The 17,220-nt window shown below is 41.6% G+C and overlaps 1 protein-coding gene across 11 annotated transcripts in view; it reads left to right on the top strand.

The window, feature by feature from the left end:
* Positions 1 to 16,363, top strand: part of LOC115167370 (ankyrin repeat domain-containing protein 11-like) — a 138,059-nt gene extending 121,696 nt beyond the window's left edge. For 10 of the 11 annotated variants that reach the window (XM_029721754.1, XM_029721746.1, XM_029721748.1 and 7 more), the window contains 5 exons: positions 135 to 7,366; positions 7,566 to 7,664; positions 7,955 to 8,122; positions 9,045 to 9,137; positions 9,257 to 16,363. In XM_029721754.1, coding sequence (XP_029577614.1) covers positions 135 to 7,366; positions 7,566 to 7,664; positions 7,955 to 8,122; positions 9,045 to 9,137; positions 9,257 to 9,442 — 7,778 coding nt within the window. In that variant the 3' untranslated portion in view covers positions 9,443 to 16,363. The remainder of the gene's footprint in view (positions 1 to 134; positions 7,367 to 7,565; positions 7,665 to 7,954; positions 8,123 to 9,044; positions 9,138 to 9,256) is intronic. The other variant, XM_029721750.1, reaches the window with a different exon arrangement.
* The last annotated feature ends 857 nt before the right edge of the window (positions 16,364 to 17,220 follow it).

Genomic DNA, 17,220 nt, shown 5'->3' with positions numbered 1-17,220 from the left:
ATGAGTAGCTCTGAACACCTTCACTCTGCCATTTGTTACTTGTATTTTAACTTCCTTGCTTTTCTTTTAACTACTGGGTGTGACAGATTTTTGCTGTTATTTAACTGTTATTTCTTTCTTTTTTTCCCCTTCAGAATCCTCAGAGGAAGAAGATGCCCCATCGTTTGCCCCATCCAGTTCGGTTGATGGAAATAACACAGACTCAGAGTTTGAGAAGGGCCTGAAGCTGAAAGGGAAGAAAGGCCTGGATCAGCCCCTATCCACAACAACTACCCCCGTCAAGGACGAGTATGAATTTGACGAGGATGATGAGGAAGAGCGCGTCCCTCCGGTGGACGACAAGCACTTGCTCAAGAAAGAGTTCCGCAAGGAGTCTCCCAGTGTCACTAAGGCTAGCGGCTTAATTTCAGTACCGAAGGGGGAGGTGGTCAAAACCTATTCCAAAAGCAACTCGCTCACACCAAAGAAGGCTGTTAGACGGATTCTCTCTGACAGCTCAGACGAGGATGATGGAACGTTGTGTTTCACAACTATGCCCACACCACGGCAACCAGCGCCACCTACTAATACCAAGGCCCGGGACTCTGCTACACTGAGCTCCAAACAGCAGAAAGAGAAGACTAAAGTTAAGAAGAAGAGGAAGAAGGAGACAAAAAATGTCAGTAAGGAGGTCAGATTTGGTAAAGTCAATGACAAATTCTGCACTTCGGACTCTGATTGTGGGGACATAGGGAGTGAGGATGATGAAGGCTCTATGAAGAACTCGAACTGTATAAAGGACTCCACAATGAGCCTAAAAGAATCCTCTGCGTTCAGTACTCACTCTGCATCCTCGTCTTCCTCTTCTCATGGAAGCATAAGCTCTCAGAAACTGACACCCTCGCTGACAGAGCATAACCCAAAGCAGTGGAGGACAGATGGCTGGAAGACTGTGTCATCTCCTGTATGGTCAGATGTAAGCTCCCTCTCTGACTCGGTTAGAACAAGGCTTTCCAGTGAGTCGGACTACTCCTCTGCAGACTCAAGTGTCGAGTCAGTGAAACAGGTGAGAAAGAAAGCACAGGAAAACAGAAAGAAAAACAATGTGCACACCAATGCACTAGACAAAAAGAACTCTGACTTTCACAAGAACTCCAACACAGACAGTACGGTCTCCAAAACGGATAAAGATGGCAAAGTGTTGAAAAAGCATAAAGTAAAACACAAGCACAAAAACAAAGAGAAAGAAAAGGCTCCCAGTTTAGTGCTCAATCAAGACATGAATGAGAAATTTGTTAAAAGCTTCTCATTTGATTTTGATGATTCAAGGCAGAAGTCACTCCTTGTTGAGACTGAGTCCCCAGCTGAAAGCAAGGTCAAGCTGTCTAAACATGAAAAAGAGCATTTGAAAAAGGAGGACAGGTTGTCGAAGGGCAAATCTGAGGACAGAGACTGGTCTTCTGGAAAAGAAGTGCAAAGAACTGCTAAGGAGGAGAAATCCAAGAAAACAAAAGAGTCCACCAAGGAGAAACCTAGCAAGGAGGAGAGGGAAAAGCCCTTGAAAACTGAAAAAGAAAGGAGCCTCAAGGAAAAAGAGAAGCCCAAGGAGGAGAAACAACAAAAGAAGAAAAAGTCAAAGGACAAGACATCTAAACCAGACAGGAAGAGCAGTGAGCAAAAAGAAGAAAAACATATAAAGGTGGATAAGGAGAAAAATGCCAGGGAGGAGAAGGAAAAATCTAAGAAAGAAAAGGTTCTGAAGGAAGAGCCTGATTATGATGTCTATGATGTCAGTAACCGTTTCTTAAACCTAGAAGACGCCAAGCTCAGTGCCTCAGACGACCACCATGACCGATGGGCGTCAGACCTTTCCTCTGACTGCGACCTATATGGAGATGACAGCTGGGATGCTCCTCCTGTGAAGGACTACAAAGAATATAAAGCAAGCAACACTGTAAAGCTGATCGTTGAGACTGAAAAAATAGAGAGCAGAGACCGGAGGAAGGAGAACAAAATCAAAGACAAGAAATTAGATCATAATGACAAACGGTCAGAGAAAGAGCCTACCTCCAAGAAGAAAGAGAGAGACTCTTCAGAAAAAATCTGTGACAAGAAAAAGGATTTGACCGAAAAACAGAAACTCAACACCAGCCACTCTGTAGAAAAGGAGAAGAAGCGAAAGGAATCTGCAGATACTGTCAAAGAGAAGAAGGAGAAGGACTCCACGGACAGCAGTAGAGACCGAAAAGATTCCTATGAGTTCACTAAAGAAAGAAAGGACTTGAAAATCAAACAGGAGTCCATAAGAGACGATTATGGGAACGATGCCTCCTTCAAAGAAATTGAAACTGTCAGCAAACCATGTGAAATTAGAGAGAGGAACCACTCTGGAAAAGAGAAGGAGAGAAAGGGAGATGGGGTGGAAAAGAGAGAAAAGACAAAAGCTGACAAACACAAGGAAAAGCCTAAAGACCGATCCATAGAACAGGACAAGGAGAAGCCTGAGAAGATCTCAACTGAGAAGCTTTTGAAAGAAAAAGACACAGATAGAGGCTCTAAAGACAAGAAGGAGGGAGCTAAAGACAAACACAAAGACACACACAGCAAAGACAAGGACAGGAAGATGTCTTCAGAACAAACTAAGGACAAGAAAGAAAAGGCTTCACAGGACAAGCATGCTGACCGGGATAAAGATCTCCTTGAGGTAAAGAAGGAGGAGAGAAAACCTGAGAAAGTTAAACCTGAGAAAACGTGGTACAAGATAGCAGACATTTTCACAGATGAAAGTGAGGATGAAGAAGACAATTACAATGGGAGTGTGGCCAAGTTAAGTGATTCCCTTGGGTTGTCCGATTCTCACAGGAAAGACTCCACATCTGACAGGGATGAGCTTGATCACTTCCAAACGGAAAAACCCAGAAAATATTCTGCTGAGGCCAAACACACAACAGAAAAACAGAAAGAAAAAGACCACAAGAAGAAAGATAAGACCACATTTGATATGGGGAAAGAGAGGAAGGGTTCCTTAGAGAAACACAACAAAGATAAGAAAGATAAGGATTCTGTTGATGCAAAACACAAGGAACGCAAAGACAGAATGTCTGTGGACTCAAACCAAGAGAAGAAAAACAAACAGAAGCTGTTGGACAAGAGGGACGCCAATGAGGAAAAGACCAAGAGTAAATATAAAGACAAGCAAGATCATGTTAATGACAGAAAGCCCTCAAAGGGGAGTGGGGAAAATGAAAAGTCACTCTTGGAGAAGCTGGAGGAAGAGGCCATGAATGACTACAAGGATGACTCCAATGACAAGAACAGTGAGTTATCCTCAGACAGCTTCACTGATCAGGGTCATGAGCCAGTGCTCAGCAGCTACTATGATTCCTCCAACATCAGCCTTCCAGACATTACTGATGAGAGACGAGACTCACTCTCCATATCTAACCCTCAAGACAAGTTCAGAGAGAAAGAGCGGCACCGGCATTCATCTTCATCATCGTCCAAAAAGAGTCATGACAAGGAGAAGGACAAAGTCAAGAAGGAAAAGGGGGATAAACAAGACAAGATAGAGGAAATAAGAGAATCCTATGGACGCAGAGAAAGTCTGCCCTTTGAGAAAGAGCCTATGCCGTTAGAAGCGGACCCTTACACATTTCCATTTGGGTCTAAGGGGGATAAAGATGAATTTGATAAGACATTGGAGTTTGAAAAGGAGATGTCTAAAAAAGCTGACAAAGACAAATTGAGTACTGTTATCAGTGATAAGATCAAGGACAAAAAGAAAAAAGAGAAACATAAGGAGAAAGTCAAAGAGGAGAAGCACAAGTACACGGATGGCTTTGGATCACTTAAACACTCCAAGGAGGATATCAAATGTGGATTGAAAGAGAGTCCTCAAATTACCAATTTGAAGGAAAGATCAAAGGAAGACAGCCCCAAATTTGATGTGAAAAAAGAAAGAAACCGAGACTCTTTGGACAAAGACAGTAGGGGGGACCATGTTAAGTCCAAGGTTAAAGAAGAAAATGAAAAAGTAATTCCGTCTAAAGACACAGCTCGCAAAGACAACCGTCCACGTTCAAAGCTTCTGGTTGATGGGGATCTCAGACTAACTAGCTTTGGGCAAATGTTAGGTTTAAAAGACCAGGAGATTGAAGAACGCCATAAGAAGCATAAGGAGAGGATGAAGCAGATGGAGAAACTAAGACACAGATCAGGGGATCCCAAACTTAGGGATAAAACGAAGTCCACTGAGGAAATAAAGAAAAATCGCAATGAACTATCATCCAAAAAATCTAATAGTTTAGAATCTGCATTGAAAGAGAAGAAGCTCAAAGATGTTGGTCTCCCTGCCCAAATTATGTCTCCGGAAAGAAAGCCACAACCCATTGACACTCAAAATTCAAAGGACTGGCTTGCAGGCCATCAGATGAAAGAAAATCTCCCTGCCTCACCTAGGCAAGATCAGAATAGACCAACGGGTGTTCCCACCCCCACATCTGTAATCTCTTGTCCCAGCTATGAGGAAATCATGCAGACGCCACGGACTCCATCCTGCAGTGCAGAGGACTACCCTGATATAATGTTTGATGGGTTAGATTGTCAGAACTCATCAGCCATGGCCATGTCTATGAATGCCTGCTCACCATCCTTCTTTGACAGGTACTCCAACTCATCACACACCTTCCAAGAAGGGACTTGTATAACTCCGGCTAAGAATCTCCAGTTGCCCCATGTCAGTCGATCAGCTTCGTCTGATGTTAGAAGACCCCTGGAAGATGAGTTCAAAGCTGAAGCTGGCAAGTTTCTACAACACATTTTGCCAGACACCTCTGAGTTTGACTTGGCAGCCTCCCAGCCTCCAGAAGACAAGGCAGCATCAGTGGAGAGACTTGAATGCCTGTCTCCTCCTTACTTCTCACCTATTAGAATGCTGTCTCCCGGGCTGGAACTTGCCGAACCAGCACTAGATGGGGCCACCACAGCAATGGCTGGCACAGAGACCTGTGAACACCTACCTGAGAGTGTCTACAACAACTTCCTGATGAAGCCCTCAACGCCAGTCCACAGACCTGACCCACAGGAGCCGTGTCTGGACATTGCTGCTCCACCCACCCCTGCACCTGCTGCTCTTCCTCCCCTGGATATTGATGACCTTTCTGAGCCTCATCAAAGTGAGCGCAGTCTTGTTCCCTCTGACCCAGTCAGTGGCAGTGAGTATCTGCCCCCTGTTGTGGAGGAGGAGGAGGAGGAAGAAGAGGACTACGAAGAGGATGGGGAGGAAGAAGAAGAAGAAGAAGAGGAGGAGGAGGAGGAAGAAGGGGATCTTGAAGAACCAACAGATGCTAATCATCATGCTGCTGAGGAGACGAGGGACATCTGCTCATTCTCTCCTCCAAGAGTTGAAGAGCCTTTGAGGAAGAGCTGGGCTGAATCTCCAGACAGAAGAGTTACAGAGGTGCGTCAGTTGACTCCCCCACATCCACCACCCAACCTGGTGGAGAACTCCAGTGATCATACCATCAGCTGGAACTCTGAGATGATTTTGAAATCTCCTCAAAGGACTTATGGGGAAATAGAGGCAGCTGTCTCCAAGATAACCAGCCCCTTCTCGCATTCAGACAGTGATTTGCAGCACATTACTGCCATACCTGGCCATCCATCAGTGATCCCTCCATATGCTGCTTACAGGTCTTATGTACCTGACCCTGACTTTGACGAGCAAAAAGAGGCTGTGGAGGACATTCCAATTTCTCCAGCAAGACCTGAAATGACACCCATGGAATTGGAACCAAACTACTTGACAACCACCTCATCCTCCACAAGGTTAGAGTCTTTCTTCACAGACTGCAAGCCAAACTTGGAGGATAATCACCAGATGGACTCAGAGCTTTCTTGTGCAGTACAAGTCGGCAGACAAAACTCCCATGGCTTTACTTCTGAGAGCCATATGCCTCTAGCAGTAAGCAACGAGCCAGTGGTGCCCTGGACAGACCCATTCTCAGCTACAGTGGATGAGCTGGATGATCTTGGCCCTTTCTCTCTACCTGACCTCCCTTCTCTCTCCCTCCCGACCTCCCTGCCAGACAAGGAGATGCCAGAACTTGACATCAGAGATGCAGAGCCACCCGACTACAAGCCTCCATCTGCTCATATAAGGCCTCCTGCTATTGAAACAATAGAGGGTGAAGAGCTTATGGAGGTTGACCTGCCTATCCTGGCCAAACCCCTGTGCCCTCCCGAGGTCCTAACACTCAATGATTCTTTGCAGGATTTGGTTGTGCCCTCACCAAAACACAATTTCCAACCAGAATTTGAGCCTGAGCCTCAGAATGTCCCTGAAATTAACTTAGTGAAAACACAGGTCTTCGAAAACAGAGCCACATATGAAAAGACTGATGAGAGCAATGGAAACATGTTCTCAGCTGTTGATACAAACAATACTCAGCATCACAAGCAGATGTCACTGACCGAGTCTTTATCAGTTGTAATTACTCCATGTATGGGCTCCTTGACAACTGTTAAACCAGAACAAAGTGGGCAGGTATCAGATCCCTTTGTTGGGCCAACTTGCAGTCCAGTCCCCTCAGTTCCTCTGCCAGTTGCTGTCACGATTTCTGGCACAGTCCATGTTTCGGAGGCTCTTGAGACAACGTCTAAGCTCACGGTCACTCTGACAACGTTGTCAACTGACCTTCCCAAGAAGGTGGAGGAGATCCCACAGAGGATGACCAGAAACAGGGCTCAGATGCTGGCAAAACAGGAGAATACCACCACCACAAAAAAGCAGAGTAGTAGAGTAGTAGCAGAGAGTACAACCACCACCACTATACCTGCTAGTGTGATACCTCCATCTGTCCCTACCCCTGTCACCACGAGCATGGCTGTAACCACAACCACCCCTATCCCCACCCCTACCTTTGTCCCCTTTGTTGTTCTGGAGAAAGAAAAGGAACCTGTCACCACCATCTCCTCCACACCAACCATTACCCCGGCTCCCCCTCCGCCGCTTCCTGTAGTGGTCAGCAAAACTAAAGGGCGGCCTGTGGAGGAAGAGGAATCCCAGACGCAGCATCCACGCAAGAGGAAGTTCCCGAAACCGCAGGTTCAGCTGGTCAACACGGCCATGCAGCAGACCAGGGAGATGATTCAACAGACGCTGGCTGTCATTGTCAATGCCATCAAACTGGATGACATAGAACCCTACCACAGTGACCGCTCTAACCCTTACTTCGAATACCTGCAGATACGGAAGAAAATAGAGGAGAAGAGGAAGATCTTGTGCTACATCACACCACAGGCCCCTCAGTGCTATGCTGAGTACGTGACCTACACAGGCTCCTACCTGCTGGATGGCAAACCTCTCAGCAAGCTGCACATACCAGTGGTGAGTACCTCCCTTCTCCTACAAATGTTCACACTTCTGTTGATTCATAGATTTTATTTCATTACAATAATACACGTTAAGTTACTGCATTCTGTAACCTATAATAACCGCACAGCACATTTACAACAAAAGTTTTAACTTTGTTGCAATGGAAAGATTGGTTACATCATAACCTCAAATCATTGCCATGGTTTCTCAGATTGCTCCACCTCCATCGTTATCGGAGCCCCTGAAGGAGCTCTTTAGACAGCAGGAGGCAGTGAGGGGGAAGCTGAGACTGCAGCACAGCATAGAGAGGGTAAGAACACAGGCTCACTGTACCCTCCCTAATATCTATCCATCTCACTTCTGAAGTCGCACTGAGAAGGAGTGCTTTGAACAATCCTTTGATGAATGTTCAAAGCTGCTATGTAATAGAAATCCAAACTGCAATATGCATTTCTCCAACCAAGCAATCGTACAAATTTGTGACATTTCACATTAACCTTATCAGTCTGCTCAAAAAGATTTTGAAGTAAAGTTGAAAGTCCAGTCTGTCTCCCCTCTCTCCAGTCTTATTGTATTGACTTTCTATATCTCTCCTTCCAGGAAAAGCTTATTGTCTCATGTGAGCAAGAAGTACTGCGGGTCCATTGCAGAGCGGCAAGGACGATAGCCAATCAGGCCGTCCCATTCAGTGCCTGCACAATGTTACTGGACTCTGAGGTGTACAACATGCCAACAGAGAGTCAGGTGCGTCTGTGGGTGGTAAAAAAGGTGGGCAAAAAGTTGACAGACAGGGCCATTCACATAGGATTTGTTTAGGCAGCTCTTCCAATTACTCTTAATATTTTATATACACTACCATTCAAAAGTTTGGGGTCACTTAGAAATGTCCTTGTTTTTGAAAGAAAAGCATTTTTTGTTGTTGTCTGAAATAACATCAAATTGATCAGAAATACAGTGTAGACATTGTTAAATTTGTAAATGACTTGTAGCTGGAAACGGCAGATTTTTTAATGGAATATCTACATAGGCGTACAGAGGCTCATTATCAGCAACCATCACTCCTGTGTTCCAATGGCGCGTTGTTTTAGCTAATCCAATTTATCATTTTAAATGACTAATTGATCATTAGAAAACCCTTTTGCAATTATGTTAGCACAGCTGAAAACTGTTGTCCTGATTAAAAAAGCAATAAAACTGGTCTTCTTTAGAGTAGTTTAGTATCTGGAGCATCAGCATTTGTGGGTTCGATTACAGGCTCAAAATGTCTAGAAACAAAGGCCTTTCTTCTGAAACTCGTCAGCATATTCTGGTTTTGAGACAGTTTTCAGCTGTGCTAACCCTTTTGCAATTATGTTTTCTAATGATCTATCCTTTTTAAAAGGATCAACTTGGATTAGCTAACACAATGTGCCATTGGAACACAGGAGTGATGGTTGCTAATAATGGGCCTCTGTACGCCTATGTAGATATTCCATTAAAAATCTGTTGTTTCCAGCTACAATAGTCATTTACGACATTAACAATGTCTACACTATATTTCTGATCAATTTGATGTTATTTTAATGGACAAAAAATGTGCTTTTCTTTCAAAAACAAAGATAATTTCTAAGTGACCCCAAACTTTTGAATGGTAGTGTACATATAAAAAATCAAATCTGACATGCTTTAATTCTTGTCATCTTTAACTCAGGGTGATGAGAACAAGTCAGTGAGAGATCGCTTCAACGCTCGCCAGTTCATTTCCTGGATCCAAGACGTGGATGACAAATATGACCGCATGAAGGTAACAATATGACTGTACTTCATCTTTTATGGCACATTTGCTATGTGGTTGAAATGCGGGCTATCTGTGAATGGCAGTTGTATTTCTGCTAGTTCATTATGGCCTCTCTCTCTTCTCAGACGTGTCTGTTAATGCGACAGCAGCATGAGGCAGCTGCCCTGAACGCAGTGCAGAGGATGGAGTGGCAACTGAAGGTGCAGGAGCTGGACCCTGCTGTACACAAGTCTCTGTGCGTCAACGAGGTCCCCTCCTTCTACGTGCCAATGGTTGACGTCAACGATGACTTTGTGCTGTTGCCCGCGTGACAGAAACATGCACTCGTTCACAGAGTTAGAGGTCAAATATCATCACTTTTCAAAGAGACATCAAACAGAACGTATGGTAAGGGCTAGCCGGTTTGAAGAGGAATAAAACCTATATATTATATAGAAAAAATTCAAAGAAAAAAAAACTTGCTAATGATTCCCTTCCATGAGAGGAGGAAGCATCTTTTTACCGGGGAAAAACACAACTTGCACTTTCATCCCTCAAGTTTTTATGCTTTTGTTCAGAATATAAAAAGCAAAACAGCTTTGCTTTGAACCACCCAACACCACCTCCCTTTTAGGTGATGTTTGGACAGAGAATAGGGGATAAGATATAGAAATATTTTTCTGAATTTTTTGGTCCCCGTAAAATCAAACAACAAAGGAACGCTGGAGAGGAGCCCTCCCACCATTCTGGATCATCTCCTGGTGGATGAGAATGAGGCACTACACAGAGCTCCAGGTGAGCCTTGAGGAGGAGAACGCAGCACATGGCCTGAAGGGCATGCATGTGCGATGTGGTGGTGCAACATGTGATATCTGCGGGACCTCCAGCCTCTTCCTGTTGAAAGGACAGGAGGGTCTGTGTGGACGCTTTCTCTCTGGTCGGGACCATAAGGCCACACTCAGTCAGAGAGCTTCAGTCCCCTCTGTCCACAGCCCACCACCACACCCGGTAGAACCAGCATCCTGCCCCGGAGCAGAGCAGAGTACAGCCAAGGGTCCATAGTGTGTCGGGGGTTAATGTCGGAGGGGAAGAGACGGCATCTTCCACCTCATGGCCTGGACAGAGGAGTGAGGCAGAGAATGGGGATGAACCGGAGCATCCCCACTAGAGTCTGGTCACCTGGTTCTGCATGTAGGAAGAACCAGCCTCTGACACTCTGCCAAGATAGGTAGAACACACACACCTGTTCACCTGCAACTATGACTGCAAATGGAAAAACAGGATAAAAGAATAATACAAGAATGTTGCGATTCAAGACTAAACAGATGGTGGTTTAGAGGAGAATATTCTTCTTTTTGTCTGTTTCTTTACTTGGGCATTTAATTGTTTCTGAGGAAGTGACTTGAAACACTACAGAGCCAATATTAGTTTAATGGGAAAAAAGAAAACTGAAAAAAAATTGTATTCCGTAAATTATGTACAGTTTTTATATTCGTTAACCAATGTATACTTGCTGCCTTCTAGATAATTTATTTTGCCACACATTACTGCACAGTTGTAAATAACGTATGTACTGTAACATCACTCAGTTAAGTGTAAAAAAATAAATGAATAAAAATTATCTTTGTATGTACAGTTCACTTTCGGGCAGCACTTTCCCCCTCATACCCATGGGCCAAAATGTGTACACGTTGTCAGTATTTTAAAGACTCCAGTGCACAGTTGTAATGTTCCCATCTATAGGTTTTGTCCAGGGCTGGTCAAAATGAGTTACCTGTGTTGGAATCACCAGAACTTACATAGGTAGTACAAAACCCCACCGTATTGAACAATGCCCAAACTAAGGGCCACAACTATAGTCCTCAGATGTAGCAAAATGGTTATAAAATTATTTAAAGAATAGAATAGTTATATTAGTCATTGCTTTATTACACAATTATATCTGAAAAAAATCTAAACCAAGAAAATGCCTTTTTACAGTGAATATTTTTTATTTACTCAGCGTTGGGCAAGTCAAACAAGGGTACATCTGGATTGGTCAAGAAAGAAATGCCACTAACAAGCAAAACCATCACATTTTTTTATCATTCTGGATGGGATTTTCTTTTTGTCTTCGTTTTTAATTTATTTCACCTACCCATTTAATTTGACTTTAATTGTATGTTTGGGTCTTTAGGAATAATATTCATCATGATGTTGAAGAACTTTCAGGCCACAAGACTTGGGATCTGACAGCCAACTCAATATTTGAAATCCTTAACTTCCCTTTTTGAATGTCACTGTCGTAGGCATCATTTACAGGTTAACAGTTTTCCAGGCCACTTCAGATTGGCATTGTTGTTCCTGATCTCTTCCGTATACCACCTAAAACTACTGAACTAAAGAAATGTTTAGAATCAGATTTATTTATTTTTTTATCTGAATTTTTTGTTTATCCACAAGATACAGGCCTCATTCCATATTGGTTTTAAAAATGTATTCTTGATTTAATTATGGAATGTATTAGCTTCCAAACTCCCTGGGTCCATACTTGCGAACATAAGATTTATTTTTTTTAAGTAAAAAATGTTTGACTCAAAATGCACATCAGCCAATTCAAATCGTTGACGTAGTTGCATGTGATAAAATGCTCCATGTTAGCTGTTCCCATTACATAACCTGGCACATTTAGCCCTATGCTAACCTGACCCGAAGGCAGTGATTATGTCAGGTTACAAATTCTGCATCAGCCAATTTCAAATCTTGACTTAGATGGATGCAATAGAACCCTTTTCCATGAGAGCATCCTTAACAGATGTCAACCGGCACCATCTGCTAATCAAAGTTACAAAAACACACATGAAGTTTCAACTGGACCAACAGCTCAATGTAGCGAGCCTGGCTCCTGGTCATTTTTGCCATTTGCAACTGTCTGCCACTTCTCAGAATGGTGCTTGTTGAACCTCAAAGCCTTTGGAGGTGAGGGGAGTTTAACGTATGGAATTGTTTTAAGATGGTCATACCGTGGATTATTTAGCTATTTGATTTAGAATTTTAGGACCCCTCTAGGTATGAAAAATATATACAAATATTTGATAAAATATTGAATTTCGGCTTTACTACTATGCTATAGAAACAAATTGAATAACTGATTCGTAAATGGAAAAACAGACTGTAAAAAAACAAAAAAAACATAAGGATTAAGGTTTTGAAGTGTCTGTCCTATATCTAGGCGATCAGGAAATGTGTATATATATTATTTTGGGACACATATTAAACCCCTTTTTTTGGCACAAAACTACCTCCATACTTCCATTTTTTTAATTACCGATACCGGGTTACATGTCCCGTGACAGTTGTGGGGGTTGTAGAGCAAAACTAAAACCCCATCGTGTTCTTGATAGTCTCATCTTCCCATAGTGTGGTCATATTAGTTTGTCGGCCAACCGTTTGGACGCTACAGACATTTTCGTGAGAGGACTGATTTTCAAAATGTCTCCTGGTCTGACAAACAGTGCTGTAGCTCTGCCACCTTCCACCGCAGATGCGGAAGGCCGACATGGGTGGATGCGGTGGATTGAGATGCATCCCATGCAAAACAACATATCTCTAGCTTAAATTTACAGATTTTTATTGGGATTTTTTTATGTTAATTAGATTGTTGCACAGGTACGTCAATAGACTTAAGGATTTGAATAAAGTTTAGATCAAAGCTGAATCGATGTCTCGCAAGATCACTTAATGATTCATTAGTATTCTACATAGGCCTGACGTACCAAATATAATAGCGTAACGCTGTTAGACCAAAAATAGCACTTATTTTCTTATTTAGGCTACAACATTTTATATGCATTATAAAAATCATCCACATCGTCACATATTGGTTATTTGAATCGAGCTTTGAGGACCACTAGTAACGTTTTTTCCTTAAAGGGGCAGTGCAGTCAAACATCATTTTCCTGTGTTGTATATATATTTCCACAGTGAGGTTGGAATAATACAGATATGATCACAATTATAATGCACTTTTAGTGTAAGAGCTGTTTGAAATGTCAGCTTGTTTGGCTGGGTGGGTTTTTTAGACTGTCTGGTGAATGTAAGTTTAATAGACCAATAACAGAGTTTGCCCTCTCTGCCAATAATTTAGTTTTCAGGTGACACATCCCTTCCATTAGGTTCCTCCAATTAGGCCCCTCTGACCACTCCCAGACAGTCCTAGCAAAGTTCTTGCTGGACAAGCAATTTATTTTTTAGAAGCTACTGTATTTTTGACAATTTTTTATTGAAAACAATCACAGTAGGGTACTTAATTGATACAGATATTGAGAGAAAAATGTTGCCATTGAATCTTTAACAAAAAAGCTTGGCATGAAGGGGCCTCTAATCGCCTTAGCAGCATATGACTCCTTGCTGCGATGACAGCTATTTGACAAGACCATAACGCTCTGACTTTTTTTGGCCAATGTACGATAAACTTAAATGACCCTTATATTTTTTCCCCTAAAAGCACATGGATGTGTGTGAAACGGATAAGCAAAAACTTGTGATTTTGTCATATATGTGAAAACATGCCTTTTGAATTTTGTCCAACGTTAGTAGCAGCATAGTCAAGGATGTGTCATGCAATATTGGGAGGCTATACTTTACAGACCAAGTTGAACAAATGTAAACCTTGAATTTGGAGGCTTAAAATATTCCTCTGGTAGCCAAGTTGATCTATATTAAGAAATTCCATTGGTTGGTGGATGTAAAGTCAGATCTTTGATAGGCTGATGTGGAATTTGTTAGAGGAAATAATCACTGCCAACTGGTCAGGTTAGCATAGGGCTAAATGTGCCAGGTTATGTAATGTGCAACAGCTAACGTAGTGTTGTCAAATGCAACTATGTCAGTGATTTGAATTGGCTGATGCATATTTTGAGACAGAGAAAGTTTAAACTCAAACTTTTTCTAATGTTCAAGTATGGACCCCCTCTATTTATCTAGTTTTGTACAGTAGTGGAGATAAATTTACAGTATAAGGTGCTGCTCTTCGAATACTCAAAGGGTGGAGCCAAAATAAAGATCATTCTCCTGTGTAACATAGGTAAATTGTTTCTTTGATTTTAAAAGAACTAGGTTTGACTTACATGCCCATGAATGAGATCTTTTTTAAATTAGCCTTTTAATCAAATTCCTTTTTTGTTAAAGTCAATAAACCTTTCTATGACCAATCACTCTAAAAGCGAGTTTCATCATAGTTTATTCAGAACTATTTAGTGGACAGTGATATTAACAGGCAGGTACTTTGTTTCACGTTAGCTTCTCAAGTGTAGGTGTATGTATTTGTCAGGGGTTTCTGGAAGTTTTAATGTTCCATTTGATTCATATTCAGTAGGCCATCATACTTTGCTCTATTGGGTTATTTACCGTGCTAAGAGTAAGGCCTAGACTATTATAAAACTTTGACCTCCTCAATTTCATGAACCAAAAAGCAGACTAAGTTAACTCGTACACAAAGGGGGGAAGAATGGTGCAAAAGTGATAGTTAAGGATGTTTCCGTTTTTTTTTATCCAATTGGAATATTGATTTGTGAGAATTGATTGTTTCCTTATTTTTGGTTGGTCCTGATTTTATTTTATTTTTTAAAGAAGAAGAAAAAAAAGATTTTGTCTGATCTGCACATTCATCCTAATGGCAATATCAAGTGACATTTTGTGACGTTATGTACACACTTTCAACATAGCTGTGTATGACGTTATGTACACACTTTCTACATAGCTGTGTATGTGTCTATTCAAGTGCAATGTGTGTTGCTACTCCAGTGTATGGGCAGTTGACTAGTTGTACTCCTGGACATTTTGAAAGAGGAAAATCTAGTCATAAAGCAGTAAACGCATAAATAAATGTCATAGCACAGGTAGTCAGGGTCATGTAGACTTCAGCAGTTTGATTTGAAGCCCTCAATTGTTTCTTTTTTTATTTGATTTTGTTTTTTAGCTTTTTTTCTGCGGGGGAGTTTTGTCAACAGAATCCTTGTGTGTTTTAGATCAGTATGTTGTGTTGTCTTTTTGTCTCGGGTTTTTTCTTCTGTACGAAGCATAAAACACCAGTGGCATGTCAATAACTTCTTATGAGCAGAATGTATACCGTTACTACACCCTCACACCCTCAATATTGTTTACAAGACATCAAGTGTGTTTCGGTTTCGTCTCTCTCACCTTAACGGTTTGAGCCCTGCCTTGATTTCTTTATTTCATCATTTATTGAACCACAAAGGCTTGAAATTGTGATGGCTAATTGGTGTCAAATCTAACCTCTGTATTCAAAGCTTGCAGCAAACATACAGAGCAATAGTTTTAACCATTCAAATAATTTTTTATGAGAATTTGCTTATACATTTGGTTGATAAAGACAACATCCCCTGTGATTTTTGTCCAGACACCGGTGTCTCGTACACGCGGCCAAATATTATTTCCAAGACACACCAGTGAAGAATAATTTCTATTAGGCAATGTAACAAACACCGGCCTCATTCCCATCTCCCCCCTACAGTGAACCACTTGGCCATGCCCTAGATTACCCTGTGACCTCATCAGTCTGCAACAAGTTACCTCTATTGTTCATTTAATATTCGTTTATTTTAACTGGACATACTGTTATTTTACATAATAGGATCACAATTTCAAGCCTTTTTCTAGTTTTTCTTTATTGAACAAGACAGTAGCTGATTCTTTAGAATGGGAAATGACTAATAAAGCATGGAGAACTACTCTTTAAATGGTGACAAATAACCTATTTATTATCTTTCTGACACCTGTGGTATGTTTCAGTTAAAGGTCTCCGCTGTGTAAATTTTCTTCCTGTAATGCGTTGGAGACATTGTACATAGTTGTAAATAAATATCCCAGGACGTTTTGCACCCTCCTCTTTGTACTAGTCTAAACTTGCGTAGAATGTGGGGTTCTAACAGCAACGAGACAGTGCGCTCGCTGCAGGTGATGTAACAATGTAACTTTTTTTATTTGTACAATGTAGTTGAATTGTGTACATATTGTTGGAGCAGCTATGGGGAAGGGGTTTGTTGATGCTATCGTCAGTGCTGTAAAAGATCCAGTACTTTCACCTCTAGCTGTGTTGATTTCCTGCAAAAACAAAGGCGAGAAAATAACAAAAATACTAAACTGTTAAGAAAAATTCTAAATTGTTATTTTCTACAGTTGCATGTACAGAGAGCGCGAGAACTGCTGTTGTTCCTCAGAGATTATGTTCGTAAATAAAATTTTGAAATATTTCCTCTTTTCTGCTTTTACTTTGTCCTCATTCATTCACTCTTAAATATGCCTTGTGTCATTCGGGAGAAGGGCACATCTATTTTAGCACCATGCCAACACCCGCACACAGTTTCTGAGCCAAATGAGGAACTTTAACAACAGTTCATTTTTTATTAATAAGATTGATTAGCACATTGATCACAGGCAAGTTAAGTTGATAGAATACCAATCAGTGTACACATGTGTAACACTGTACAATGTACAACAAATCATCAGTCTGAGTATCTGAAGGGATGCATTGCACCAGATTTAGCTGACAGCTCATTTACATTTTAATTTCATCCCTATATTTAATCCCTAGTTTGTCCCAAAGGCCCTCAAGGCAACATTCAGGCTTCTGTGGCACCAAAGTGGTCAACTGAAACCAATTAAACTGTCTATACAGATGTAGCTGAAACACTGCTGCTTATCTTTTGCTTTGCCAGCAGGGGGATGCCTGGAAAAGTGTATGTTTAGGCTGATCTATGATCATGAGGCGTTTAGACTTTTGAGAAAAACTTTAAGACCTGTGGGTATAACAGGCCTATTTTTGCCATGCAATATGACCAGTAGATGCCATTATATTTGTTAACACAGAGGCTATTTATGAACCAGATATGAAGAGGGTAACCATTTGAAATCATACAAGCGTTTCTATTGACAGTGACACATCCACTCCAAAATATAATTCCAGTAGGCCTCTATTCACCTCACCTGTTACCCGACTCCTCGAGCAGTGTTTGGTGACCATGTTAACTGAATGACACAGTACAAATAGATTTGACAACCTGATCCCTTCTGCCATCCTCTGAATGAAGTTAACAAATATGGCGATCTG

Source organism: Salmo trutta, chromosome 29, assembly GCF_901001165.1.
Source record: "Salmo trutta chromosome 29, fSalTru1.1, whole genome shotgun sequence".
NCBI lineage: Eukaryota > Metazoa > Chordata > Actinopteri > Salmoniformes > Salmonidae > Salmo > Salmo trutta.
This window is presented reverse-complemented; position numbering and strand designations above follow the sequence as displayed.